Raw genomic sequence first — 25,570 nt, 5'->3', positions numbered from 1 at the left:
GTCAGTTACAATGGTAGAATAGGAGAGATAATCCAGAGCCTGGAGAAGAGCTGGGGAAAGCCTGAACCCAAAGAGGGATGGCGTGATGGTGGCTGGTCAGGAATCAGTGGTGGGGAGGGCCAGGAACAGGTGGAATCTGGCTTTCATTAGAACCAAACCTGAGCAGCCTGTGGACCAAGAGGCCCAAGTGCAGACACAAGCCTTTCCAGGACCCTCCTCACAGCCTCTGCGTTGTGAGCATTGTCTCGCGTGGCGTGCAAGAGGAACACCACGTCCACCGGGCCATGGGAACACGCTGCACAAAAGAGCCGAGTTACTAGGATCGTCAGCCATTCCGTGGTCCCCTCAGGCTTCTCCGCAGTACCTTCCATACCTGGCGTTTGTGTGACAGAGATCTCAGAACCTCGTACACCGCTCTGGATAGGTGTCAGAGAGAAAACATAGGAAATACCAGGTTCCAGTCCTGTCACTCTGTGGGAGCTTGAGGTCCCTGGCAGTGTCTGTGGGGCCCTAGGCACTTCTACAGAGGAAGATTTGGTTAAGCAGAAAAGTTCTCTATGGAGCCCCAGTTACCACCTTCTGGTCTTCCCCTCACCCTGGCCAGTTCCTCTGAGCGGCCGCCAGGACAAGATATAACTGGATGCCCCAGACACTGGGGTCCAGGTCAAAGTCACTGAGTCAATAGAGGTGTCCACCACGCGGAGTTCAGTGCTCGGGATGTGAGAGGGCTCTGAAAGAGTAATCAAAGACCAGCGGATCTGAGGATGGATGCAGAGAGCAAGAGAGAGATGCAAGATTTTGGAGCAGGTTCATTTTAGTGAAGCATCATGGGAGATTACTCTGGAATCTCTGCCAGGGCCTTAGGGGAGGGCCTACAGGAATCGCTTAGAGTCTGGAGTGCAGAAAATTAGGGTATGTGATTGGCGTGGGGGAAGAGCACAGCACAGGCCAGTGAGTGCTCTGGGAGGCTCACCAGTGTATGCAGTCACCTTCCTAGGGGGACCTTCTCCAGTCTGGCCCAGGACACTCAGCCATACTTGGTACTTTGTTGCTGGCTCCAGACCAACCAGGTTGTAGCTGTTAGACTCAGGTCCCAAGGTCAAGGACTGTTCCTGGCCACCTGAGAGAAGTATGAGTGTAAGGACCAAGAATATGCAGGGGGTGGTGACTGATAACAGGGGTGGAGGTCCCCATCTCACTGACTCTCACCAACTGCGCTGAACCATCACATCCATTCTCCCAACAATCTTTCTCATTCATCTTTAACCTGTTCACCAGATACATCTCCTCAAGGCTGACTACGTCCACCCACCTTGTTGATTAAGCCCCCTGATGCTTTTGATGCTGCAGACCTGGCTGCCCACTCCTTTCAGCAACTTTGCCCAGAGGCCCTCTCTCTTAATTGGTCCCAACTCCCTCCTCCATTGTCTCTCACCCTCAGGTTGCCAATGCAGACGGAAGCCTGGTGCTCCGGGTACTGGTTCCCATCGCAGCCTCAAGGAGTGCTCCCCACTCTGCACGACTTGAAGAGTCTCCAGAAGTGCTGGGGTCGCAGGCGCTTAAGAGAAAGCATCACAATCAGGGAGGCTCTGCCCTCTAGGCTAACCAACCCCTCTGAATACATTTCTTCCCCGGACTTTACCCACACAGGCTCACTATAAATCCTTGATCCCTCTCCAACACCAGCACAAATCCTTCCCCCAAAGCCCTACCCCTTGAACACAAGCCTCACTCCAAGTCTTCTTCCAACCCAAACATCCTCCTACGTGTGGTGATGACAATGGACACCGGTGCACCCTCTCGGTCTCCAACAAGCGCCGTCACTCTCACGGAGTAGCTGACTCCTCCTTCGAGATCCCGTATCTCTGCAGACTCTTGGTTTCCTGGGAGTACCCGGTGTTTCATAGGGCCACCTGGCCAGGCCGGCAGAGAGTTAAGAGTTAGGGGGTGTGGGGAGCTTAGCAGAGAGGGCATTTGTAGCCAGGAAGGACAAGGATGGAGACCTGGAGCCTTACCTTCACTACGTCCCCACGCCAGTTTATAGGATGTGGCCCCAGGGACTCCTACCCAAGTGACCCGTAGAACATCACTGGAAGCATTAAGGATTTGCAGTTTCGACACACTGCCCACAGGCTCAGGAGCTAGGGACAAAGGCAAGGTAAAAGTGAGGGGCCACTGGGTGTCTAGCAGAAACAAGAGTAGCAAGGCAGGCATAGGTAATGAAGGCTGGGCAAGGTTAGTGTGGCCAGGTCAGTGGAAGGGACTTTGAGGGGAGGAGGTTAGTGTTTCAGGGGGAGTGTAGCACGGCCAAGGTCACAAACATGAATGAACGGACACTCAGTAACCCTGGGTGGTTCAGGGTGGACAGGGAGGTTACTGAGCAGGGGCAGCAGTCAGAAAGACATAGCAGGCTGGGTCAGCCAAGGAATAGCTGGCTGGGATCTACTCACCAGTCCTCACAACCACAGAGGCGGGGGCTCCATCCACACCAGCTACGTGGGTTCTCACACGCACTATATACTCTGTGTCCGGCTCCAGCCCATCTATTTCAGCCACCGTGGCATCTCCAGAAACCAACAGAGATTTCTCTGGACCTGGGATCAGGGATGGAGATAACCCCAGGACTTGTCAGACTGCCCGCCCAATGCTCCACTTGGATCCCAAAAGAATCTTTAGCCTCCACTGTATTCAGAACCTCCTCCCACAGCCCTCCTTAAACCCCTGCCTCCTACCGCGGCCTGAGTGCCAGGAAACCCTGTATCCTGTGGCACCGGGAACCCCAGTCCAGGCAATGCTGACAGATGAGCTGCCAGCCTGAGTCAAGTGGACTCTCCTCACTGGGCCCAGTGGATCTGAAGAGGGAGATAACGGGGAATCTGGCAACGTAGGCAGGTCTGATGGGAGAAGATGGGGAACTATCTGGCAAGGGAAGGCTATGAGTGTTTACAGGAGGCAGGGACCTCACAAAAGGGCAATGAGGGGTTTTACAGTAGGAAGCCGAGCTGTCAGGTCGCAATAATCTGAAAGACAAGGTCTGACTGAGAGGGGTCTATGGAAGCATTAGGGGACCATGAGGACATCAGGCAAAGGACAAAGTAAAGGTCCAAGGAGAGCTGGGTCCAACAAAGGAGGAAGAGGAGAAGGAGGAGAAGGGGAAGGAGGAAGTGGTAGGTTCTGAGGGACGAGCAGCAAGACAGGGAGCCATGGGAGAGACAGGTGAACATGAAGGGGAAGGCTCGAGAGTAGGGATGGGTGGGCTGGGACTCAAGGTGGAAATGTACACCATTAAGGGGGCCTCAGAAGTCTAAGGGGCACAAGAGGCAAAGAGCCAGGGGGCCGGGTCAGACTCTGACCAGTTCTAGCCACGATGACCACAGGGGGCCCCTCTTCTCTCCCTCTAAGTGCTGAGACAGCGACTTGATAAGAGGTGCCAGGCTGCAACCCCAGGATGTCCGTGACAGTGGAGTCTGGAGTTAGCGTCTGGCTGGACTCTGGACCTGGGATCAGAGAGAAATGGCAGCCTGGTTTCTGCATGTCCCCTTACTCCTCCACACTCTGAGAGCTCCCCTCAGCAAACAACCCACACACTCCACACTGACCACTGCCTGTCCTCCAGCTGACCCGAAATCCACTGGCTCCAGGGACAAGTCCCCAGGCCACCCTAATTCTTGTTGCATCTGATGCGACAACCCGCAGTCCTGGGACAACAAGTGGGGCTTCTGGATCTGGAGGTTAAAGATAGGGGTGAAAGGTCAGTGTGAGGACAGGGAGCAAGTCAGTCGCCATCACCTGTAAGTCTCCTAAGGTGCTTACCCCTGTGGATCGTTAGGACGCTGGCATCACCCTCCTGAGCACCCACTCGAGCAGACACCCGCACCGTGTAGCTAAGCCCGGCTCGAACATCATCTAAGTCAAAGGTTGTCTGGCTCCCAGGAAGCAACAGGGTCCGCTCGACCCCTGAGAAAAGGCAGGGTGGGCAGGCAGGGGGGTGAGTACCACACAGGGATCTAGAACAGCAGTCAGTGATAGGCAAGGCTACCAGACATCGTGGGAGATGGGGAGGTTGGATGGGGAGGGGCAGTGAGAGAGGAAAACAGTAAAAGAAAATGACATGGGGCTAAGGGGTCCATGATGGCAACACAGGATAACAGGAGGTCACCAATGAATGGGGACACTGGGTGACAGACAGGGCGTTAGGACATAGCATGATGAGAGTCTGTGCCAGTGATGCAAGTTGGCAAGTCACCGATAGACACTGACACAGGATGATGGGTGGGCGTTGGGGGACGCAAAAGATCAGTATTAGAGGATCCATAGTGGGGAGGTGGTGGGAATGTAAGAGACTGAAGGAGCACTCAGGCAAAGAATCAAGTGACTGAGTCAGGCTCTGACTACTTTGAGCCACAGTGACCACAGGGGGGCCCTCTTCTCCCTAGAGAGGGACAGCAGAGCGTGGGTCATAGAGCTGTAGGGGTCAACATGGATGAGCCACAGCAGGGGTGTGGGCAGAGTGGAGATAGACAACTGAAGAGCAGGCTGGAGTAGAGGAGAGGAAAGACAGACCCTGAGGCAGTTCTGGGGTCAACAGTTCTCGGGATGCAGATGGCCAAAAAGATGAAGGAGGCTGTAGGAACCAAGTCAGGGTGGGAGGGTGCTGCAGGCTGGGACTTCGGGATGAGGGGACTTTTCAGGCTGCTTCTGCCTTACCCTGGGCGGTGCGTACAGTGAAACGGTACTCGGTGGCCCCAGGGACTGGGTTCCAAGACACTCGCACTCGCTGCCCAGGTAGTTCTATGGCTTGTAAATTCATCACCGGGCTCACCAGCTGCTCTAGCCCTTCGAGAGAGGAGAACATGAGGCTGGCTGCAGTCACTAGACTTTCTGGATAACGTATAGACCTACAGAGCCCTTACCTGTAGGAACCACAGTTGCAGGAGTGGCCACCTCACGGCCCTCCAGCAGAGTATACAGCGTGAGACGGTACTCAGTGCCTGGCTGCAAACCATCCAGCTGGTGGCGGGTCACATCAGGGGGCAGTTCCACTTTCTGTGGTGGTTCCAAGCCTGCAGGATGGCAGGATCAGGTGAGCCGAAGCCAAACCCCAAACCCTGCCCGCCCGGCTTTCTCCACTCGCACTGACCACTCTCACGACGCCACTCCAAGCGGTAGCCGCGGGCCTCAGGCACCAAGTTCCAGGAAAGGAGGATGGATGTCGGGCTCAAGATGATGGGATGCAGGGTTTGCTCAACAGAAGATGCTGCCAGGGCACATGGGTATCAGTGGCTTCCGTACCCTGCTGTGCCTGTCCAGCCCAGCCTGAAAAAGGGACTCAGGCTCCTCACCGGTGCGGGCAGTCAGAGAAGCGGCAGGCCCCACGCTGTGGCCAAATAGGGCGCTCACGGTCACCTCATAGTCCGTGCCAGGCTCCAAGTGATCTAGAAACACTGACCCCTGTCCAGGGCTGAGGTCCTGCTGCTGGGTTGGCCCACCTTGTATGCGAGTACACAGAGGGTTCAGTGGGCCTTATAGATGTAAGAATCAATAACTTTGTCAGTCCATGGCTCTCACTTACCACTGAGGTCCCTCCATGTTACACGGTAGCCATTAGCACCTGGTACCCTCCTCCAGGCCACCAGGAGGCTGTGCGATGTGATGTTCTGGAGGCTCAATTCTAGCCCTTCCTTGGCAGCTGAGGGAAGGCCCAACCAGGGATTGGTAAAGCCAAAAGTAAGAAGGGGTTTAGGGGCTGGGTGGTTAGGAGAATGGGGTCAAAGGTTGACAGAATTGCTCACTGGTCCGAGCTGTCCCACTCACGGCCTCCCCGATGCTGTTGGCATAGAGGGCAACCACAGTCACTTGGTAGTCCGTTAGTGGCCGGAGACCCTGGAGTCGCGTGCTGGTTTCACCAGCTGGGATGTTCACCTGCCCAGGGCCAGAGGTCATCTCATTGTCCAGCCAAGTCCTTAATAGCAGCCACCAGTCACTGTTAATATCCTTACCTCCTGTCGCTCACTTGGCAGCGGCTGCCCTAGCCCTGTCAGAGGCGTGTACTGAACCTTGTAGCCAGTCACAGGGCCACTGGCTGCTGTCCACTGTACTCGCAAGGATTGGCTACTTGGTTCAGAGAGCACCAGGTCCCGGGGCCCAGATGGAGTGTCATCAGCTGCGAATGGGGTTGGGGGCAGTATCAGGTCATGGGTGAGGAGTGCATAGGTCGGCACTCCCAGGCTGGGGTCAGGGTACCCAGAACGGGCAGAAACTTACAAGGCAGGGTCACAGGCACACCACCAGCAGTTGTGCACACCCTCCTGGAAATGAGAGGCAACAGGGTCCTCAAGATGCTGAAGTCATTGACGAAGAAGAAGAAATCGCTGGTTGGCTGTGAGGCCACACGCTTCAGTTCCTCGGGGTCGGCATTCTTGATTCCTGAAGTGACGCCCAAGCAGGGCTCAGTTGCTTACACAGTCTCTGAATGGTCCCCCACTCCAACAGACCTCTCGCCTCAAGTTGGTTCTCACCCACAGCAAACAGCTTGACTCCCTGCCCCTTCAGCTTTTGAGCAGCTGTGTCCACTAAATCTTGGGATTTCCCATCTGTGATCAGGATGCAGACCTGGGATGGGTGCCAAGAGCAGTCAGGGATGTTTCAGACATTTATTTTGGGGTCACATTTGCAGGCATGGTAGGTTTATAGGGAACACCTTGGGGACGCCAGGACGTGTTAGATGAGGCAGGAAGACACGGTCGGAAACGTGGTGAAGAGCGGCCCCTGTGCGAGTGTTACCGCCTTTATAGCTGAGCTCACGGATGGCTCGGATGGTGTCACCCCCAGAGCCAAGTGTATCCAGACCAAATTCTGTCCTGAGGGGAGGAAACGAGGTAGCACGGGGGGGGGGGGAGGGGTGTCATGATCTCTTCCAGCCCTGCTTCTGAGATGAGACCTCTGAGATGAATGAGCTCTGAGGTAAGAGCACCCTTGGTTCTGAGACACACACACACACACACACCCCACCCCCCGCCCAGCCCTCTACCACGGAAGTGTCCACGTTAGCAGCCTCCTCAGGTGCTGCTTGACATAGCAATGTCACTGAGCCTCAACAAGCCTGGAACCCTCAAGGTCCCTAGCCTGAGGCTGGGGTGGTGGGGGTAGGGGTGGTGGTGTGTGTGGGGGCAGGATATCTGATTAAATAATTGTAGGAGGAAGGGCTCAGTTTCAGGACAGTGGTCACTGGCCAGACAAAGCATTTCTGATGAACAGAGGGCTGAAGGGCTGGCAGAGCCCAAACATGCAGACTCCACCAGGAGCCCAACGCTTGGAGCTCCTGGACTCTGCTCCCTCAGATCAGGAATCATCCTGTGTATCCCCCACCAGTACAACCCCAGGACACTGACTGAGAGGTGTTTTGGGACAAGAACACTCTTCCAAGTTATCCCCACCTCTCTCCAGAAGTGGTGTTGGCGGGGGCCTTTCTGGGCTCTCCAGAGCCTGTTCCTGTGAAAGGGGTCTTGGGGCCTACAGTCCTGACCCCACGCCGACTACTCACTGTGGATCATCACTGTACTGCACTGTGGCAAACCGGACGCCCTGTGCACTGGCTGCTCCTGAGAAAGGCAGCACCAGCCCCTCCAGGAATCCTCGCACTTCTCGAAAGTTGCTGCGGCCAATGGACGACGAGCCATCGAGTAAGAACACGATGTCAGCGGCATAAAGGCGTGTGCAGGTCACTGGAGCAGGGAGGAGGGATCATGACCTTGTAGGGAATACAGCCACCCACCGTCCTCTAGGCACTGAGGTCCCCTGGGACTTGGGGACTGGGAGGACAATAGGCTTGATGTTCCTCTGCAAACCCAGGTAGAGTCCAGGTAGGCGTAATTTCTGCCAGTGTTGGAGGAAACCGCAGTGGGACTCTGAACAGAGCTCCTCAGGGAGGGCAGGAGCACCTTGGGGGAAGAAAACCTGCAAGCAGGGGTGTAGCTGCGGGGCTGAAATCAGCGTGGAGGGACTGTTGCCCGGTGGCAGAGGACAGAGGATCAGCCTGCATCCAGAGAGCTAGAATTTGGGTGCCATATGGGATAGGAGACAATTTGGGGAATGCAGAGTAGAATTCGGGGAGTTTAGGAAGAATCCATGAAGAGTTTGGGGGACTCATCGGTGGAAAGGTGTCAGGGATAAAGTCTGAGTAGATGCATAGGTGACAGACAGGGTGCAGAGCCCTGAAAGATGCCCACCTCTATCTCTGGGCTGGGCCCACACTTCCGGCACTCCCACCAGGATCTCGGCAGCGCAGAGGGCAGCGACCAGGAGTCGCAGCCTCATCCTGAGTGATAGAAACAGTCAGCCAGGAACCCAACCTCTCTGTCCCTTGTCTCCCAAGCCTTTGGCGGGTGGAAACCGAGTACCCGCCACCCCAAGTCCCGATCTTGCCTGTGCGAGTCAGCCTGCTCCCGCGCCGCAGCAAGTCCTGCCGGCACTGAGGAGAAAAGTCCCTGATCCCAGGAGGCGGAGCAGCAGGCGGGGACCTGGCGGCCCGCCCCCACCCACCTCCCCAGAGGTCGCTTCCCCCACCCCACTTCTCCTGGACTTAAGATATGACGCAAATAAGGGCAAGGTCAGGTCCCAAGACTTTTGGGAATCACCCAGGGTTTTGACAGACACTTCAAGGGCTCCCCAACCTTATTTAGGGTTACAAGTCTTGACTGCTTTCTAGTTAGAGTGACCAATGAAGTCATTGCTGCTCTCTGAAATGTGGACAGGTTCCAGCAGACCATAGGGGTAGCAGCCTGATGGTAGGGCATACTGCAGCTGGCGCTGACTCACCCCCAACCCCATGGGGTGCCCAGACAAAGCCTCAGGCTATAGGTCCTGACAAACGCAATCATGACAAACGTGAATCAGCCATGCTTCTGTCTGGTGGCCCTCCTGTGCCCCACCCTAACCTTCATGACAGGCAAAGCAGCCCCCAGCAAACAGGAGACTATGGGACTATCCTAGGGACCCCAAGATTCCATTGGGCTGGATCTAAGCAACACTTCCCCATTTTGGAAGAAAGAACTTATGCCATGCGTATTCATATTTGTTCATCCCAATGCCCCTCACTCCCTACTGAGTCTTTTACCCTAGACAGATGCCATCCAGCTGTGTCTGCAAAGAGGGAGGTTGTCCATATGTGGAAGGATGGACCACCCATGCTGACAGCTCATCTCTCAGGAATCCATCTCCTGATACCCATGTTCCCACTGGCAAGGCTTGTCCACGATTCAGGCCAGGTTCCCCATCTACTTGGCTTCATTAGAACCTGCAAGAATCCCCTCCACCCGTTCTACTCAATTCCCTGACTAGGGCAGGGCCACACCATGACTAGGGCAGGGCCACATCATGACACTCCTTTCCTTGTTGCCTCAAGGTATCTAACTTTCCCCTCCCTATGTGACCCCCTCTTGATCCTTTCGTGTGGACAGTCATTGCCAGTCACAGGTCAAGCCCTCTTTCCTAATGATTTCCTTTGGTTATACATTCATGGTGACTAGGCGGGTGTCATCAATATAGAGGGACACTCCTAAGAAAACTAGCCCCCATTTGGGCCCTGTTTCCTTTGCTTTCTAGTCAGTCCTGTACAGTTCAGCACAGACCAGAAAGTATCCCCTCATTCACCATGGCTGCTTCCAATATGCCTGGCCCTGCAACCTCCCGCAGATCCACAGGCTAAGTGGGGAGATGGGGACAGCTGCAGGTTTTTAGTTTTCTAGCATGGGCGAACCTCAGGGCACAGAGGACCATGCGTTTCAATTTCCCAGTTGTCAGGAAAGCTCCAGCTCTCCTTGTCACTGGAGACCCCTACTTTCAGAACTATCCCAGGACACAGTGTCTTTACGGGTCCCTGAACCTTTTTGCAACACCCAGGTCTCCCCGGAATTGTCCCTGGGGCCTCCCATCCCTAGGTGGTATGCTCCAGACGAGGGCAGTAGAGAACCAGGCATATTCTCACAGCCAAGGTGGGTAACAACAGGGTGACTGTGGCATGGATGGTATGAACATACATGTATATGTGAGCCTGGCCTATAGGAAAGATGGGAGGCCCAACTTAGAGTATGGCATCAGGGCTGGAGAGATGGCTCAGCAGTTAAGAGCACTGGCTGCTCTCCCAGAGGTCCTGAGTTCAATTCTCAGCAACCACATGGTGGCTCACAACCATCTGTAATGGCATCTGATGCCCTCTTCTGGTATTACTGATGTACATATAATAAATAAATCTTAAAAAAAAAAAGAGAGAGTATGGAGTATGGCATCAAGGCAAACCTCACTAGAGCTGGAGTGTCCCCCAGGAAAGGCTCAGTATGGAGTCAAAGGCATCTACTGAGAAGGTAGAAGGCTAGGGATGACTAGGTCTATATATAGCAGCCAAAAGCTTCCTCAACAGAGGTATGACCCTCTAAGGCCCTTTGACTGCAGCATCCTGGCAAGGCTGCAGCTTTGGCTACAGTGTGGGAGAGACCTGTACCTGCCTCCAGCTCTTCCATCAGGGCCGTGGAGGTCCCATAGTGTGACCTTTTTCCTCTCGTGTTTCCCTGGCTTCAGTCATGTTTTGCCAGATGGCATCATGTCTCCAACCAGGCCCACATCCCATTTCATCTTCAGTACCTCCAAACTCCTCACCAGAACTGGGCAGGGTGACCTCTGACCCACACTTCCCTGTCTCTCCCAGTACTACGGGGAATACTGCCAGCCTTGTACTTCCTCAGCTCCCTCCACCTCTCATAAGGCCCCATCCTAACCTGGCTCACTGGGATTCCCACAGACATGTAGCCCAGGTCCCCATGCTAGTTCACAGCTCCTCCCAAGTTACTTCTCTTCAGAAGAACCCGGGCTCAGAATGCAAGGAACCCAGAAACTCCCAGCAGCCCCTCTCATGCCTGGCATGTTGGTATTTGTAGCCTTTGGGGTCAGATATTAGCTTAGAAACCAAATCTCAGGGTCCGCAGCCCTATAGGAGGAACAGCGATATGAACTAACCAGTACCCTCCAGAGCTGTGTCGCTAGCTGCATATGTAGCAGAGGATGGCCTAGTCGGCCATCAATGGGAGGAGAGGCCCTTGGTCTTGCACAGATCATATGCCCCGGTACAGGGGAATGCCAGGGCCAGGAAGCGGGAGTGGGTGGGTTGGGGAGCATGGCAGGGGGAGGGTATAGGGGGCTTTGAGGATAGCATTTGAAATGTAAATGAAGAAAATATCTAATAAAAAAAAAAAATCAGCCGGGTGTGGTGGCGGTTCACGCCTTTAATCCCAGCACTCGGGAGGCAGAGGCAAGCAGATTTCTGAGTTTGAGGCCAGCCTGGTCTACAGAGTGAGTTCCAGGACAGCCAGGGCTACACAGAGAAACCCTGTCTCGTAAAACAAACAAACATACAAACAAAAAATAAATAAATCAAATCTCATTCCAGCACAGTAGGTTGGGCACTCATTCTCAGACATGGCTGCTCCATCTCCACACAAATCCAGGGTTCGGTCCACCTGAGTTGTGTTTCCTAGCAGTCCAGATGGTCACACAGAGGGATGGCATGCCCCTTGACAAATGACAAGAGTCAAAGCTTGTTTGGCACTTTTACAAGAGGGTGCTGGGAGACTTCTCTTAACAAAGAGCCCCTCTTAACACACTGGCCTAGACTCCAGCTCACTCACCAGCCAGAAAGTTCAAGAGGCTCAGACCCTTTGCTCCCACCTTCCACACAGGCCTCCTCAGGGCTCTCCCAGAAGCCTGGGGAGCACAGGAGTGAGGCCTGGCACCCCACATTCTCCCAGATCAGAGCTCCGAGGAGTGGCAGAAGCATAAAGCAACCGAGGGCTTCCTTCATCAGGAGATGGCTGGCTAGGTCCTGGCTGCCTCTAGAACATGGGGAAGGGATCTCTAGGACAACAGCTCCCGACTTGCCTGGGACAGACAGACCTAGAGGAGGGAGTGGGCTTGGGCCCCACTGAGCTCAGGGCTATTCTTGGAGCCTGAGTCAGCGGCAAATAGAGGCAAAGGATTCTTGCCTTGCCTGTCCAGACAGCAGTTGGAAACCAAATCAGAACATTGTGCTCCAGGCTATCCTCTCTATAACCCACAGTAAACACTCGGGAGCAGCTTCCTCTGGGACACTAGTGGCCCCTCCTGCTCCACCCACCAGAGGGTGGCTCTCAAGTCTTCAGTGAGGGTTTTCCCACATAAGTTCCTAATTTCCACACTGGGACCTCAACAGGGTACAGGCTGGGTCTGTAGTTTCCATAACTCCCACATCCCATTCCTGGGACAAGCTGGATGAGGAATGTCCCCCATGTAGCTGAGTGGAAACATCTGGGCAAACTCCCGGCAAGCATCAAAGGCTTCCGGCCTCTGCTGCAGCCTCCACGCTTGCCCCTGGCTGAGGACACATGAGACTATGGGAAGGCCGAAGGATTGAGAGGGTGCAGAACGTGAGGGAAGTCTTTGCTCCCAATGGATTCCATGCCAATCCTAAGGAAGGACAACACAGTTCTCAATAGGGCTTTATTGGCGGTAACTGGCTGCACACAGCTGAGCAGCAGCAGTAGTGGTATGTCTGTGGCAGGGACCCCGGGTGCCCGGCCCCACCCTCCTGCCTGCCTGCGCAGACTTCCTGCCTAGAAGCGCAGCCAGAACATGCCACTGCGGATCCGGTTGTAGTCTGGGAGCTGCTCGATGGGGCCTGTGGGGATAAGGCGGGGAGTCAGGGTGGAGTGCCTGGCCTGCACAGGGACACCTGGCCCCGTGCCACACCCAGCTCAGAGTGGCTGCCCAGAGCAGCACAAGCCAGGCTTTGAGTGAAAGGAGGAGGAACACATTCCCCAGGTGCAGAGCCTGTCCTTTCATGCTCTGGCCTGGCAGCCCCACCCCACATGCAGGGTACCTGTTACCTGGTGGGCTGGGGATGGGTGGGGTATTAATGGAAGTAGCTTGGCAGGGAGTTGGGAACTGTTTGGACAGGTTTTCTGAAAAAGAACTCTCTGGCAGCCGGTTACTGGAGAGAGCCCCAACTTCCTTCTTGAAGTATAAGCTGAGAATGGGGGAAGAGATGGGGAGGGGGCCTGAGGAGAATGACAGAGGACAGACCTTTAGACTACCTACCATAGCCAGCCACTGCTGGACACTGGTCATAAAAGTACTTGGAGCAAATGTCACGCAGCATCTGGGCATCCACCTCCTGCAGAGGGAGGCAGAGAGAACAGGAGTAGCAGGTACTGGGCACCCCCTTAGCCGGCGCCTCCTTAAGCCAACCCACATCTACTTGTTCTTTGGAGCTGTTCCTCTCCCAAAGGGGCGAGTGTGCAGGGTTCTCCCTGCCTGTCCACAGCCCTCAGTATCTCTCTACCCCCACCCCTGCAAATGGCAGCTGCCTTGGATAACAGATGCTTATGGGAACAATTTTTAATATGTCAAATTCCAACTCCAATTCTGCAGAGGCCCACCAGCCTAAGGCTCCAGACCCTCTTCCAGAGGTCCAATTACCTGAATCCGGCTCTCCCACTCAGCCAGAGGGATGCGGCGGCCATAAGTCAGGAGACTGCGACCAATGTCTTCACACACAGGGGTGGTGCCTTCAAGAGAAGTGGAAAAGCTTATAGATCTGCTCGGTTCAATCTCGGACCCCCAAAGACCTCTAGAACCATGCCCTGACCCCAGACCACAACCCTCGTTTCCACAACAACCTGCCAATAACAACAGTAGTGCGCTATTGACCGGGGCTAGCCCCACTTGCACCTGAAGCTCCAAACACCCACATCTGGGGTGGCAGGGGATCTGTGGTCTTCTTTCCCTCCCTCTTTTTCTTCTTGTTTTCTTTTGAGACAAGGTCTTGCTATGTAGCCTTAACTGGCCAGGAATTTGATAAGTAGACCAAGCTGGCCTCTCTAACACACAAAGATCTTCCTGCCTCTGACTCCAGAGTGCTGGAATTGCTCAGCTTCTTCTTCTTAAGATAAGGTCCCCTATACTATCATCTGGTCCTGCACTCACTCTGTAGCTAAGGGTAAGCGTGAACTCCGGATCCTCCTGGCTTATCTTCCAAATGCTGGAATTACAAGGGTGAAACACCACACATGCCATGGTTCTCCTTTCTAAACATGGCCACACTACAGCTTGAGTCACAACAGTCCCTGCTGGGATATGCTGGATCCCTCTCTAGAGAATGCAGGACTTACCATCCAAATGAGATACCAAGGCATTCCTAAGGATGTTTTTGCCCCGAGTCACCTCACTCTCTGTAGCACTGGTGCACAGGCGCATCCTAAAGCAAGTAGGAGGGTGGGGGTGGGGTTGAAGTGACGCTCGTGCTGAGAGAGACACAGTGTCCCCGGCAATGACCCGTGTCTCAGGCTGCAGCACTGAACTGAGACTCACCATTGGCCTTGCAGGAAGAAGACCATGTCATCGATACTCATGGCATCACAGACAAAGTGTGCGCCCAGCAGCCCAGTATCAGAGTAGGAGATGTTGAAGGTCTGGAAACTCTGGCAAAGCTTGTTAGCCACAGCAACGGAAGCCAGCGGGCTCGACAGGTGCTGCCAGAGGCAAGGATCAGAAGCATCCCTCATATCTGTGGCACATACCCTAAGCTCCATAACTCATAAACCGCAACCCAGCATCCTCTGCTGAGGGCAAGTCCCAATGGCTGTTCCTGGTACTTACCACTCCACCACCGTAAGTGCAGTCATAGTGGCCTATGATGGCATTGGCCACTTGGAGGGTCACGTTGTCTGGGTTAGCCCAGCCAGGTCCCTCTACTGCAATGGCCACGTGGGCCAAAGGCAGGGCGTCATCGCGATGGCGGATCTGAAACAACACATGTCAGGGCTGAGAGGCCTCCTGGGAAAACAGAAAGGATGGGAGATGCTGGACCCCTTGCCAATGTCCTGAGGAATCTGACACTGCAAAGACAACCATGTGCTCAAGGATCCTCCCTTGCTCAGAGCACCAACCCTGCTACCAGGCAACACACCTCACTGCCAGTGAAGCGACATGGAGTTAGACCAGGTACGGCATCTTCTTCATATACTCGGGAGACACTGCTGAAGTGTTTCTGGGCAAGGTCCAGCAGCTGCTGGTGTTCCACACCTGTGGGGAACAGAGGGGTCAGTGGTCGCTCAGCCTAAGCAAAGGGAGAAGTCAAGACAGGAACAGAAACACACAGGGCATCAGAAGAGGAGGAGGAGATGATCCAAGATAGACAGTGTCTCAAAGGCAAGACAGGCCTCAGGGCAAAACAGCCCATGGCCTTAGGCACACAGAATCTTAAAGTAGACTTGGAGGTGGGGGATCTGGAGAAACAGCTCAGCAGTTAAGAGCACTTGCTCTCTCAGATCAGGGATTGGTTCCAAACACCTACAAGGTGGTTTACAGCCATCTATAACCCTAGTTCCAGATTTGATGCCCTCTTCTGACTTCTGTGAATACCATGCCCATGTGGTACAGACATTCAGGCAGGCAAGACATGCATACACATAAGTAAATCTTTTAAAAATTATGTTAAAAAATGGGAGGATATTTGAGTGGTTAGAGCTCTTGCCTCAGGTGCCATCAAAAATTAAAGTGGGGCTGGAGACAAGGCTCAGCAATTAAGAGAACTTCCTGCTCTTCCAGAGGACCTGAGTTCAGTTCCCGGTACCAACGTCAGGTAGGGCACAGCTTCATGTAACTCACTCCAGGGGATCTAACATCATCTTCTGGCCTCCATGAGCACCAACATGCTTGTGGCATATAGACTCAGACACACACAGTCACATAAATAAAAAAATATATCCAAATAAATCTCCGGGCCAACCCATAACTCAACAGGTAAGGGCACCTGCTGTCAAGTCTAACAACTGAATTTGATTCCAAGAGCCACATGGTAGATGGGAAGAGCCAACTCCCACAAGCTGTCCTTGGATGTCCACCCCCGCCCCAACATACCCCCCTATACACACACACACACACACACACACACGACTCCCTAGTTCCCTAGTTCGTTTGCCTTACTCTGACTCCACCCAGCAGCAGAGCAAGCCTTAGCATATATATTTCCCCTTGGCCCAAGTCCCCCACTAAACAGACAACTCCACCCTTCAGAAATCTGATTGAATGATGTATGCTCCCCATCTACTTCTAAGCTCCCGTTAAAATCGATGCTATAATTCTGCGCTTCCCTTTTAAGGTGGCCCCAGTCACCATCAAATGTACATTATCACAGAGCCAACATCTGTGACACCCAATAGCAAGGCTATCAAAATAAGCCCATATGTCCTCCACTGGCCCTCAAATGGTATTCTAGGACTAGGTGAGGCTAAGAGAGGTTTGTGGCCTAGGCAGGAGCTGAAAGTCAAACTGAGGCATGTCCTGGAGAAGGAGCACCCCTGTATGCCCAGCTCCAGTGGTGTCCAGATCCTATCTCTAAGCATACAAGAAGAATTACATACCTTAACAACAGGACAAGAACAGATATCCCTGGAGTCCTCTATGTTCAGAACCAGAAGATCTACGCATGATAAGCAAAGTTCGCCCCCATCCCCTCCCGGTCCAGGGCTTCAGCAAACCTCACCTCCAGCTGCAGCCAGCACCATCCGGGGGGCTTTGTAATGTCTGTTGAGGTAGTCAGTCAAGTCTGTGCGTGACAGCCTCCTGCAAGACATGCACCCGAGTCAGCTGCTCTCACTGCACAGCAAGCTGAGTCACATAAAACGTAGCTGAGAAGAGTCAGGCTTTAACAGAGCCCGCCTCTCAATCCCTTCTCTGTCACCTACCCCTTCAGGACCCAGAGAGGAGCCAGGGAAGGTGTGAGCTGATGTGGGCTCTGAAGAGGCACCTGATTCTGCTGCTATACACTCCTCACGGCACACTCCCCACCAGAGCGACAGCTACATGTTCCCTCCCCCAGAATGTCAGGACATGCATGGAAAGACCATAAACAGAGCCCAAGACTCCAGTGAAAATCCCAGAGCTAACAGGGTCATAGGGTGAGACGGCAATTCAAACTTTGTATAAATTAGAAAAACAAACAACAGACAGACAACCTAAAGGCACGTGGCTGATGGGGACATGTAAAAGCTGCACATTACACAATCTCATCCAGCTCTCACCTGACGTTCTCACTGGGCCCCTCCACAGCCTGGGCTAGAGGTGTGCCCTGGAACGCTGTCGCATGCAGGTAATCAAAGACCACGTTCTGCATGGAGGCGTCATTTTCCTGCATCTCCCGCAGGATCACATCTCGTTCCTTCTCGATCTGTGAGTCTTCCAGACTACTGTTCTGCACGATATCTGCCAGGAGCTCCACAACTGGACACACAAGGACGTGTTAACAGGCATGATGGTGCACACCCCTAATCCCAACTTTCGGGGAACCAAAGCAGGAGGATTACTAGGAGTTCAATAACAGCCAGGGGTAGAGTGAGCTCAAAGCCAATGTGGGGCACATAATGGTCTGTTGTCTCAAAAAAACTGAAGAGCTGACTCAATGAGTAAGGGCATTTGCTTCTAAGCCGGATAAACCGAGTCTGCGTGCCAGAACCCACATGGCACAAAGAAGGAACAGACTCCTGCAAGTTACCTGTGACCACACACACACCAACGCACACACAGGATTTAAACAGTTTAAAAACCGACATATTTAGGTGCCAAGTAGAGATAATGTCGGTGTAAAATCCTAAGCCTGGCACCTCCCATTGTTGTACACTTGCAACAAGGCCATAGCCCCATGGGTAAGTCCAATTCTGCAGACAGTCCTAGAGCTCTTAGGTGCCTGGCTTCTGCATCCCTGGAGACCTGCCCTGTGCCCACACCTTCTTCCAGGCATTACCTTTTGGCAGGTCCTTGGACAGTGCCTTGATGAGGTAAGCAGTGTGCTCCCGAGTGCTGTAGGCATTAAGGTGAGCCCCAATACTCTCTACCTCCTTCTCTAAGGCATTGCCAGGCCGATTCTTTGTTCCCTGGAATCAGACATCAAGAGGACCAATCAAGGGCTAAAGAGATGGCTCAGTGGCTAAGTCACTTGGATCCAGGTTCCATTCCTAGCACCCACATAGTGGCTCACAACCATCCATAACCCCAGTTCCAGGAGATACAATAGGTAAGTACATGGTATACATCCAACCAGGAGTCACAGCATACAGGAGCCCGCCTTCAATGCGCTCCTTTGAAACCCAAATATACCTCCTTTAGCAGTCTGTATTCATTACATTAAATAGGCCCTCAGCTGAGCAGACAGCATCATGGACCAATGGATGGAGACAGTCAGTGACAGGAGAAACAGCACAGCTGCAACAAGTGTTGCCTAGCAACCAGAGCTACCCAACAGCCTATCTTTTCCAGCACTACATGTTCTCTTTACCGACAGCCATGGTCAGATAATCTCCACACGTGTGCCCCACCATGCTACTCACTCATGTAGTTAGCAGCCACTTCTGTAAACCGGCCCTAGTCCAATGTGTGTGTAAGGCATCGGACTCTCTGACAGTGCTGCCTCATGGCATACGTTACACCTGCACAAGTGTCTGTGACAACACACCTGGATGGGTTGTTGATTCTGGCTCCACATCCCTCCACACCATATATTTGCCTCAACTTTTTTGCCACTTACAAACAAATAGAAAACCACACACAGGCCTCTACATTCTAACTATGGGATGTAGGTAATCTACACAGTGTAACATTTTACAAGCAAGAAAGCATTACCACACCTGCAAGTTTGTTTTAATGCATATGCTTACATGTGAGAGTTCATTAAGTCCTCCACGTGCTCAGGCACATGACAAACCTAGTCTGATAAGGTTAGTTTTAACCACCAACTTGACACAACCTAGAATCACTGTGGAGAATCTCAAGGAGGGACTTAGTCTATGGGAATCGCCATTCTCTAGAGAGCAGGTTCTAAACGATCTAAGACTGAAGACAGTTAGCTGGGCATAAAGCAGCAGGCAGGCAGGCAGGCAGGCAGGTATCCTTGCAGCCAGTGTCTCTGTTCTTCACTGTGGATGTGATGTGACTGCTGTTCTAAGTTCCAGCCTCTGTATTTCCCTGCTGTGATAAACTGACCTTACACAGGGCTCATCAGATAAGCACTCACTCACAAGAACATTTGGCTCCTTCCAGAAGGATAGCCAGAGACCATGCCCCAAAAGGTCCACGATCAGGAGACTAATTTTTAGATCGTTGGCCTTTGAGACAGGAAGCCCTAATCTGAGGGAAACATGGACTTTATGAGACTCACCTTGAAAGCCAGATGTTCCAAAAAGTAGCCTGCTCCATTGTTCTTCTCAGTCTCATAGCGACTGCCAGCGTCAATCCACACTCCCACCTGGACAAGAGAGCACCCACAAACGGAACCAGTCATCAGTCTAGCTCCTGGTCATACCCCGAGTAACAACACAGGTTTCACGTAAGCCCTCAATGATGGTAATGTGGGGGAGAGCTGCTCCATTAAGACTCCTACAATCAGAGGGACAAGAGGGTCACAGATACGGGGAAGGAGCCAAATGACTAATCATACTGCCACACCTCTTTTACCTGCCCTATTCCCTCACGGGTTATCAGAAACATCCAGGAACATTTCTGGTGCTAATCTTTGAAGCATCTGGCCTTGAACTCACAGAAATCCCCTTGCCTTATTTTCTTTTAAAAATAATTTATTTTTATGTACATTGGTGTTTTGGTTTGGTTTGGTTTGGTTTGGTTTGGTTTTTCAAGACAGGGTTTCTCTGTATAGCCCTGGCTGTCTGGGAACTCACTTTGTAGACCAGGCTGGCCTCGAACTCAGAAATCCGCCTGCCTCTGCCTCCCAAGTGCTGGGATTAAAGGCGTGCGCCACCACGCCCGGCTTGTACACTGGTGTTTTGATTGCATGTATAGCTGTGTGCAGGTGTCGGATCCCCCTGAGACAGGAGTTACAGATTGTTGTGAGCTGCCATGTGGGTGCTGGGACTTGAACCCAGGTCTTCTGGGAGAGCAGCCAGTGCTGGTAACCACTGAGCAATCTCTTCAACCCTGCTAGCATGCCTTATTTTCAACTGCACCCATTTACCTGGTTCAACAACTATAATTTTTAGTTAATCTATTTTCTTCTGTGCATGAAGCCTATCATTTGCAGACAACAGTTTGTTTTCTACATTTTAAGAATCTTGTGCCAGCTAGGTGTGGTGTCCCATATCTGTAACCCTAGCACTCTAGAAGGCAGAAGCAGGATTATGAGTTCAAGGTTAGCCTGTCCAACATAGCAAGACCCTGTCTCAAAAACAAAACAATACAAAACAAAACAAAACCCAATATCCTATCCCTTGCCTTTGTTCTGATGGTTTTATTCTTTTATCTGTAGAAGAAGCTACTGACTTAGCTACTTTGTATTTCATCATTTTAAGAAGGTACTGAAACAGGGTGTGGTGGAAAAACACTATTAATCCTCCCAGAGGCAGGTTCCAGGCCAGCCAGTTACATAGTGGGACCTTGTCTCAAGAACAAAGAGGAAGGCGACTTTCATAGTAAGACCCTATAAGGATGGCCCCATGATCCAGTAACTTCTTCTCCACATGGATCTGGCCACATTGCTAAGCTGGTCCTGAACTTCTGTGTCAAAGCAACCTTCATCTCTTAACCTCTCAAACACGTGTGACTACAGGCACACACCACAGTGCCTGGCTTCAATACCACTCCATCGTATTTCAGCAGTGGTGATTACATGCAAAGCCCCATGAATATTTAGCAATTACTTTATCACTGATGTATACTTTCAGACCTAAAAGAAGTTTTAGTCACTTATACATTTAACATATTAAATGTGGGGCTGGTGAGATGGCTCAGCAGGTAAAAGCACTGACTGCTCTTCCGAAGGTCCTGAATTCAAATCCCAGCAACCACTGGGAATGAAATCTGACCCCTCTTCTGGTGCAGCTGAAGACAGCTACAGTGTAACTAGTTATAACAATAAATAAATCTTTAAAAAAAAAAAAAAAAGGGCTGGAGAGATGGCTCAGCAGTTAAGAGCACAAACTGCTCTTCTAAAGGTCCTGAGTTCAATTCCCACCAGCAACCACGTGGTGGTTCACAACCATCTGTAATGGGAGCTGATGCCCTCTTCTGGTGTGTCTGAAGACAGCTACTCATATATATAAAATAAATAAAATTAAAAACAACAAAAAAACATATTAAACGCTAAGTGTCCTCCTTCCACCCAATGTACGCATCTTCTTAAGTGGGGATATGCCATGAGTATGTGCACACTAGTAAGTGTCTGTGGAGAGCCCTTGGAGCTGGAGTTCCAGTCAATCAGGAGCCACTTGAAGTGGGTGCTGGGAACAGAACTCGAGTCTTCTGCAAAGCCCTGCAAGCTTTTAACTCACGAGCTAGCTCTACACACACATATCCTCACCATGCTCCAGAAGAGCAATGTTAATATTCCTTTCAATGTTTGAGACATCATCTACTATGTAGCCCTGGCTGGCCTTGAACTAAGAGACCCACCTGCTTCTACTTAAGAAGTGTGAGTCTTAATATTCTTTTGTGTTTTTTTCTTTTCTGAGACAGGGTGCCAATCAGTTCATATATGATGCCCTGATCATCATTCTGTAGTGATGACGGCCATGAACTCCTGATCCTGCTGCCCCCACCTCTCAAGCAATAGGATTACAGGGATGCAAGACTCGTGAATGCTCTCCTGCCATGCTGTGAAACACACTACTTACCCACATGGTGTTCACAGCTAACGTAAAATTTTCACAGGCTTTGCAAACAGATGCTGATACATCACTGTGTCAGGTAACCTCAGATAAGCGTGCCCTTTACTTTGTGTACGAATGTATGTGACCTGTGGGTAGGTGCGGGTGCCTGTGTGAACATGGTGGCCAGAAGGTACACCGCATCCTCCACTTGCAGGACTCCCACCTTGTTCCCTAAGCGCTGGGCTGTGGACTCCAGCTCTTCTGATTGCACAGCCAGTGCCTCTAACCACTGAGCCATCTCTCTAGCCCCAAACCTTCACCTTAAGTCTATCATCTTAGACTACAACCCACAGTATCCTTTGACTTTTAACCATCCTTTCTTTGTAATGGAAGCATAATCATGGTACCGCAGCATCTGTGGAATAGAGCAGGACTTCCTAAGCTTCATTAGTAGGTTCTGAGTCTATTCATCTAGGTTCCACACATCAAGGAAATTACTTCCCGCCATATCCTGTGTTTGATAACAATTATATCACAAGTCATTAATTGTTCCTAGAAAAAGGAAAGAATCAGACAGCAAAAACATATAACCCTAGGCAGGCAGTGGTGCACACATTCATAACATTCGGGAATCAGGAGCAGGCAGATCTCTGTGAGTTTGAGGCTAACCTGATCTACAGAGAGTGCCAGAACACTAGAGTGCCAGGGCTACACAGAGAAACCCTGTATTAAAAAACTATAAAACAAAACAAGTTAACCCTACTAAGTGTGTTGGGAGGATTGGTTCTTGGGAGTTTTCTCACACACCTAGTAAAGATTTCAATTCTTGACTCCATTTTGAAGATTTCCAACTTCTACACTCATTATTTTATGTGGATGAGTATTTTGCCTATGTGTATGTATATGTGTGCTTAGTGCCTATGGAGGTCAGAAGAGGGTACAGGATCCCTTGGGACTGGAGTTACAGCTGGCTGTGAGCCACTGCGTGGGTGCTGGGAATGGAAGCCAGGTCCTCTGAAAGAGAACAAGTACTATAAGCCAGAGTCAATTCTCCTGGCCAATTTGCAATTTTAAATAAAGTATTTGTGTTTCTGTGTACCAGCGTACACAGGTACCCAGAGAAGCCAGAAGAAAGTGTCAGATCTCCTGGAGCTGGAGTTACAGGTGGTTAGAAGCTGCCCAATAAAGCTGCTGGGAACTGAAATCTGGTCCTGTGCCAGAGCGGCCAGCCCTCCTAACCAAAGAGCATCCAATTCACTGTAATCTCCAAAGGTACTCTTTTCTTCCTTCAGTGCTATAAAGCTCATGGCTTTACACTCAGTAGACAAAGGCTCCACCCAAGTTACGTCTCCCAGTCTTTCAGAGGCATTTCTTTCGTGTGTGCAAGCGCCACCACACAAATATCTGTGGAAGGCAGAAGAAACTGGGTGTTTTTTCTGATTACTTAAACCTTTTGTTTTTGGTTTTAAGAATCCTTACTTCTGAGCTAGGCATTGGAGGCCCATGCCTTTTTTCCCAGCACTTGGGGAGCAGAGGCAGATGGATCTCCGAGTCCGAGGCCTGACTGTTCTACAGAGTGAGTTCCAGGACAGCCAAGATGACACAGAGAAACCCTATCTCAAAAAAAGAAAAAAAAAAAGGAGAAAAAAAAATTTACTTTTACGTATGTGTACGTGGGATAGGATGGTGTAGGATTAGGACCACAGGACCCAGGTTCAATTCCCAGCACCCACACGGTGGCTCACAACCACCTGTAACTCCAGTTCTGGGGGTTCTAATGTCCTTTTCCGACCTCCACGGGCATTATGTACAGACATGGTGCACATACACACATGTGAGTAAGCCACTCATGTAGGTAAAAGTAAGACCGGCTTAGACACACTAGTCTCCACCCCTCAGAGTATTGGTGTTAGACCTAAATCACAACATTGAGGACTCCAAATTCAGATCCCGAAGCTTGAGTACCAAGCTCTTTACCCACTGAGCCATCTTCTCCGTCCTTCAGAGGCATTTCTTGAAGTGCATTCCTGGTTAAGTCTACAAATTACATAGCCTAGGTGGTGAGTCTAATAGACCTGGGTGTCTTTCTGTAAATAACCTCAATCTGTGAAGTCTCATTCTTTTTCGTGGCAAGAGAATAATCACTTCTCTTGGGTTGGTAGAACGAAAATCTGGAGGAGAATTCGGCCCCATCTTTGGCAAGCATCATAATGTTGGCTGGCAGGTGGCTGCCGTGAAGTTAAGGCAGGGTTGAAGTCAGGTACAGGGATAAGCCCCGGCAGTAAGCCAGTCTCCACCCAAAACATGTAAGACTGGAGCCCAAGGTCACATCCCAACCTAGGACAACACGGCGGGCCTCACCTAGAGGACTGGCGCACACTTACCGTGCAGGTAGCATGCGAGGACTGCTCCGAGGCCACACGCAGCCCGTTGTCCAAGATGCTGACCTGGGTCTCCGGCACGCTCTGGAGGGCCTGGGCGAAGGTTGCGGTACCCCGCAAGGCAGGTAACCTCAGCAGGGCCGGCTAAAGGGAGAAGGCGACCATTGCAAGAACTGCTCGCCAAGCCTCTGGGACCTCGGCTCTCAAACCCAAGCCCGAGCAGATACCCATCCCCGCCCTCCGCCATGACCTTCCCACGGCCCTGACCCCCGCGACCTCCCCACTCCGACCCGCCACTATAGAGACAGCTTGCTCCTCATCTGAGTACGAAAGCCCTGGGCCCTGCAGCCCAACGTCTCGCTGCCACCTCACCGAGCGGCGGGTGCGAAGTAGCACTTGCGTCCCGGAGCAGGCCGCTCGGCAGACTGCGGACGCCGCCATCTTCTAACTTCCGTCAGTGTAGAGCCGCGCTGCGCATGCGCAGAGCGGAGTCTGAGGCGCAGGCGCTGTAAGGAAGACTTGGTGCTCGGTCGCCCCCTGTTGGGCAGCCAGTACGTTAGCAAGAATTGATCGCATGTTGTCAATTGGTCCGTGTGCCTCTAGGGACATTTATCAACCGGCTTGGGGACCTTCATCTGGTCCCATCTGAGACTGGTTCCATTCATCACCTTCTTCCACCTGAGGGAGGCGGTGTGCAACTGCGGGAGATGCATTGTACGCCAGCAGCAGCTCTGAGACCTGAAGGACAGTGGCTAGGCACAATTGAGCCCAAGGGCTAAAGCACTTGCCTGTCTGTGCAAGAAGGTGTCCACTAAAGTTAGTTTAAAAGAATAAAATATGCTTAAATGGTTGACTTGAAAGACGTTTAAGCCGGGCGTGGTGGCGCACGCCTTTAATCCCAGCACTCGGGAGGCAGAGGCAGGCGGATTTCTGAGTTCGAGGCCAGCCTGGTCTACAAAGTGAGTTCCAGGACAGCCAGGGCTACACAGAGAAACCCTGTCTCAAAAAAAAAAAAAAAAAAAAAAAAAAAAAAAAAAAAAAAAAAAAAAAAAGAAAGACGTTTAATAATATATTGCCAAAGTAGTATTGAATGTCAGCTGCTTGTGGACGTTGTACATCGTGGTGCGGAGCCTAGTGCGCACCACGATGTACAACGTCCACAAGCAGCAACCAACCAACCAACCATCCAAAAAAAAAAAAAAAACAAAAAAACAAAAAAACAAAAAACAAACAATAAAAAGGAGTTACAGGGACAAAGTTTGGAGCAGAGACTAAAGGAATGACCATTCAGAGACTGCCCCATCTGGGGATCCATCCCATAAACAACCACCAAACCCAGACACTATTGTGGATGCCAACAAGAGCTAGCTGGCAGGAGCCTGATAAAGCTGTCTCCTGAAAGGCTCTGCCAGTGTCTAACAAATACAGAAGTGGATGCTCACAGCCATCTATTGGACGAAGCACAGGGTCCCCAATGAAGGAGCTAGAGAAAGGACCCAAGGAGCTGAAGGG

General features: G+C 51.8%; 2 protein-coding genes across 2 annotated transcripts in view; both read right to left on the bottom strand.

Annotated features, from left to right (window-relative positions):
* The window catches only part of Col7a1 (collagen type VII alpha 1 chain), a 31,161-nt gene extending 22,845 nt beyond the window's left edge, over positions 1-8,316 (bottom strand). The window contains exons 1-24 of the mRNA XM_029481743.1: positions 8,229-8,316; positions 7,544-7,724; positions 6,701-6,860; positions 6,519-6,612; positions 6,265-6,426; positions 6,000-6,163; positions 5,793-5,922; positions 5,573-5,689; positions 5,343-5,489; positions 5,141-5,257; positions 4,914-5,063; positions 4,708-4,836; positions 3,814-3,957; positions 3,600-3,725; positions 3,354-3,497; positions 2,733-2,852; positions 2,451-2,594; positions 2,016-2,141; positions 1,767-1,913; positions 1,436-1,558; positions 974-1,120; positions 596-730; positions 374-520; positions 159-295 (exon numbers count right to left, since the gene is read on the bottom strand). Coding sequence (XP_029337603.1) covers positions 159-295; positions 374-520; positions 596-730; positions 974-1,120; positions 1,436-1,558; positions 1,767-1,913; positions 2,016-2,141; positions 2,451-2,594; positions 2,733-2,852; positions 3,354-3,497; positions 3,600-3,725; positions 3,814-3,957; positions 4,708-4,836; positions 4,914-5,063; positions 5,141-5,257; positions 5,343-5,489; positions 5,573-5,689; positions 5,793-5,922; positions 6,000-6,163; positions 6,265-6,426; positions 6,519-6,612; positions 6,701-6,860; positions 7,544-7,724; positions 8,229-8,316 — 3,279 coding nt within the window. The remainder of the gene's footprint in view (positions 1-158; positions 296-373; positions 521-595; positions 731-973; positions 1,121-1,435; positions 1,559-1,766; positions 1,914-2,015; positions 2,142-2,450; positions 2,595-2,732; positions 2,853-3,353; positions 3,498-3,599; positions 3,726-3,813; positions 3,958-4,707; positions 4,837-4,913; positions 5,064-5,140; positions 5,258-5,342; positions 5,490-5,572; positions 5,690-5,792; positions 5,923-5,999; positions 6,164-6,264; positions 6,427-6,518; positions 6,613-6,700; positions 6,861-7,543; positions 7,725-8,228) is intronic.
* Positions 8,317-12,511: 4,195 nt separating this feature from the next.
* Positions 12,512-24,565, bottom strand: LOC110301545 (cytochrome b-c1 complex subunit 1, mitochondrial). The gene is made up of 13 exons (XM_021172044.2): positions 24,431-24,565; positions 24,062-24,202; positions 19,238-19,324; positions 17,828-17,957; positions 17,109-17,307; positions 16,571-16,650; positions 14,993-15,108; positions 14,683-14,826; positions 14,395-14,555; positions 14,196-14,281; positions 13,504-13,592; positions 13,123-13,198; positions 12,512-12,703 (listed from the first exon to the last, which is right to left on the bottom strand). Exons 1-13 carry the CDS (start codon positions 24,497-24,499, stop codon positions 12,639-12,641), a joined length of 1,443 nt encoding a protein of 480 aa, XP_021027703.1. The 5' UTR covers positions 24,500-24,565; the 3' UTR covers positions 12,512-12,638.
* Between the last annotated feature and the right edge of the window lie 1,005 nt (positions 24,566-25,570).

Source organism: Mus caroli, chromosome 9, assembly GCF_900094665.2.
Source record: "Mus caroli chromosome 9, CAROLI_EIJ_v1.1, whole genome shotgun sequence".
NCBI classification, from domain to species: domain Eukaryota; kingdom Metazoa; phylum Chordata; class Mammalia; order Rodentia; family Muridae; genus Mus; species Mus caroli.
The sequence above is the reverse complement of the archived record's forward strand: the minus strand, read 5'-3'. Positions and strand labels throughout refer to the sequence as shown.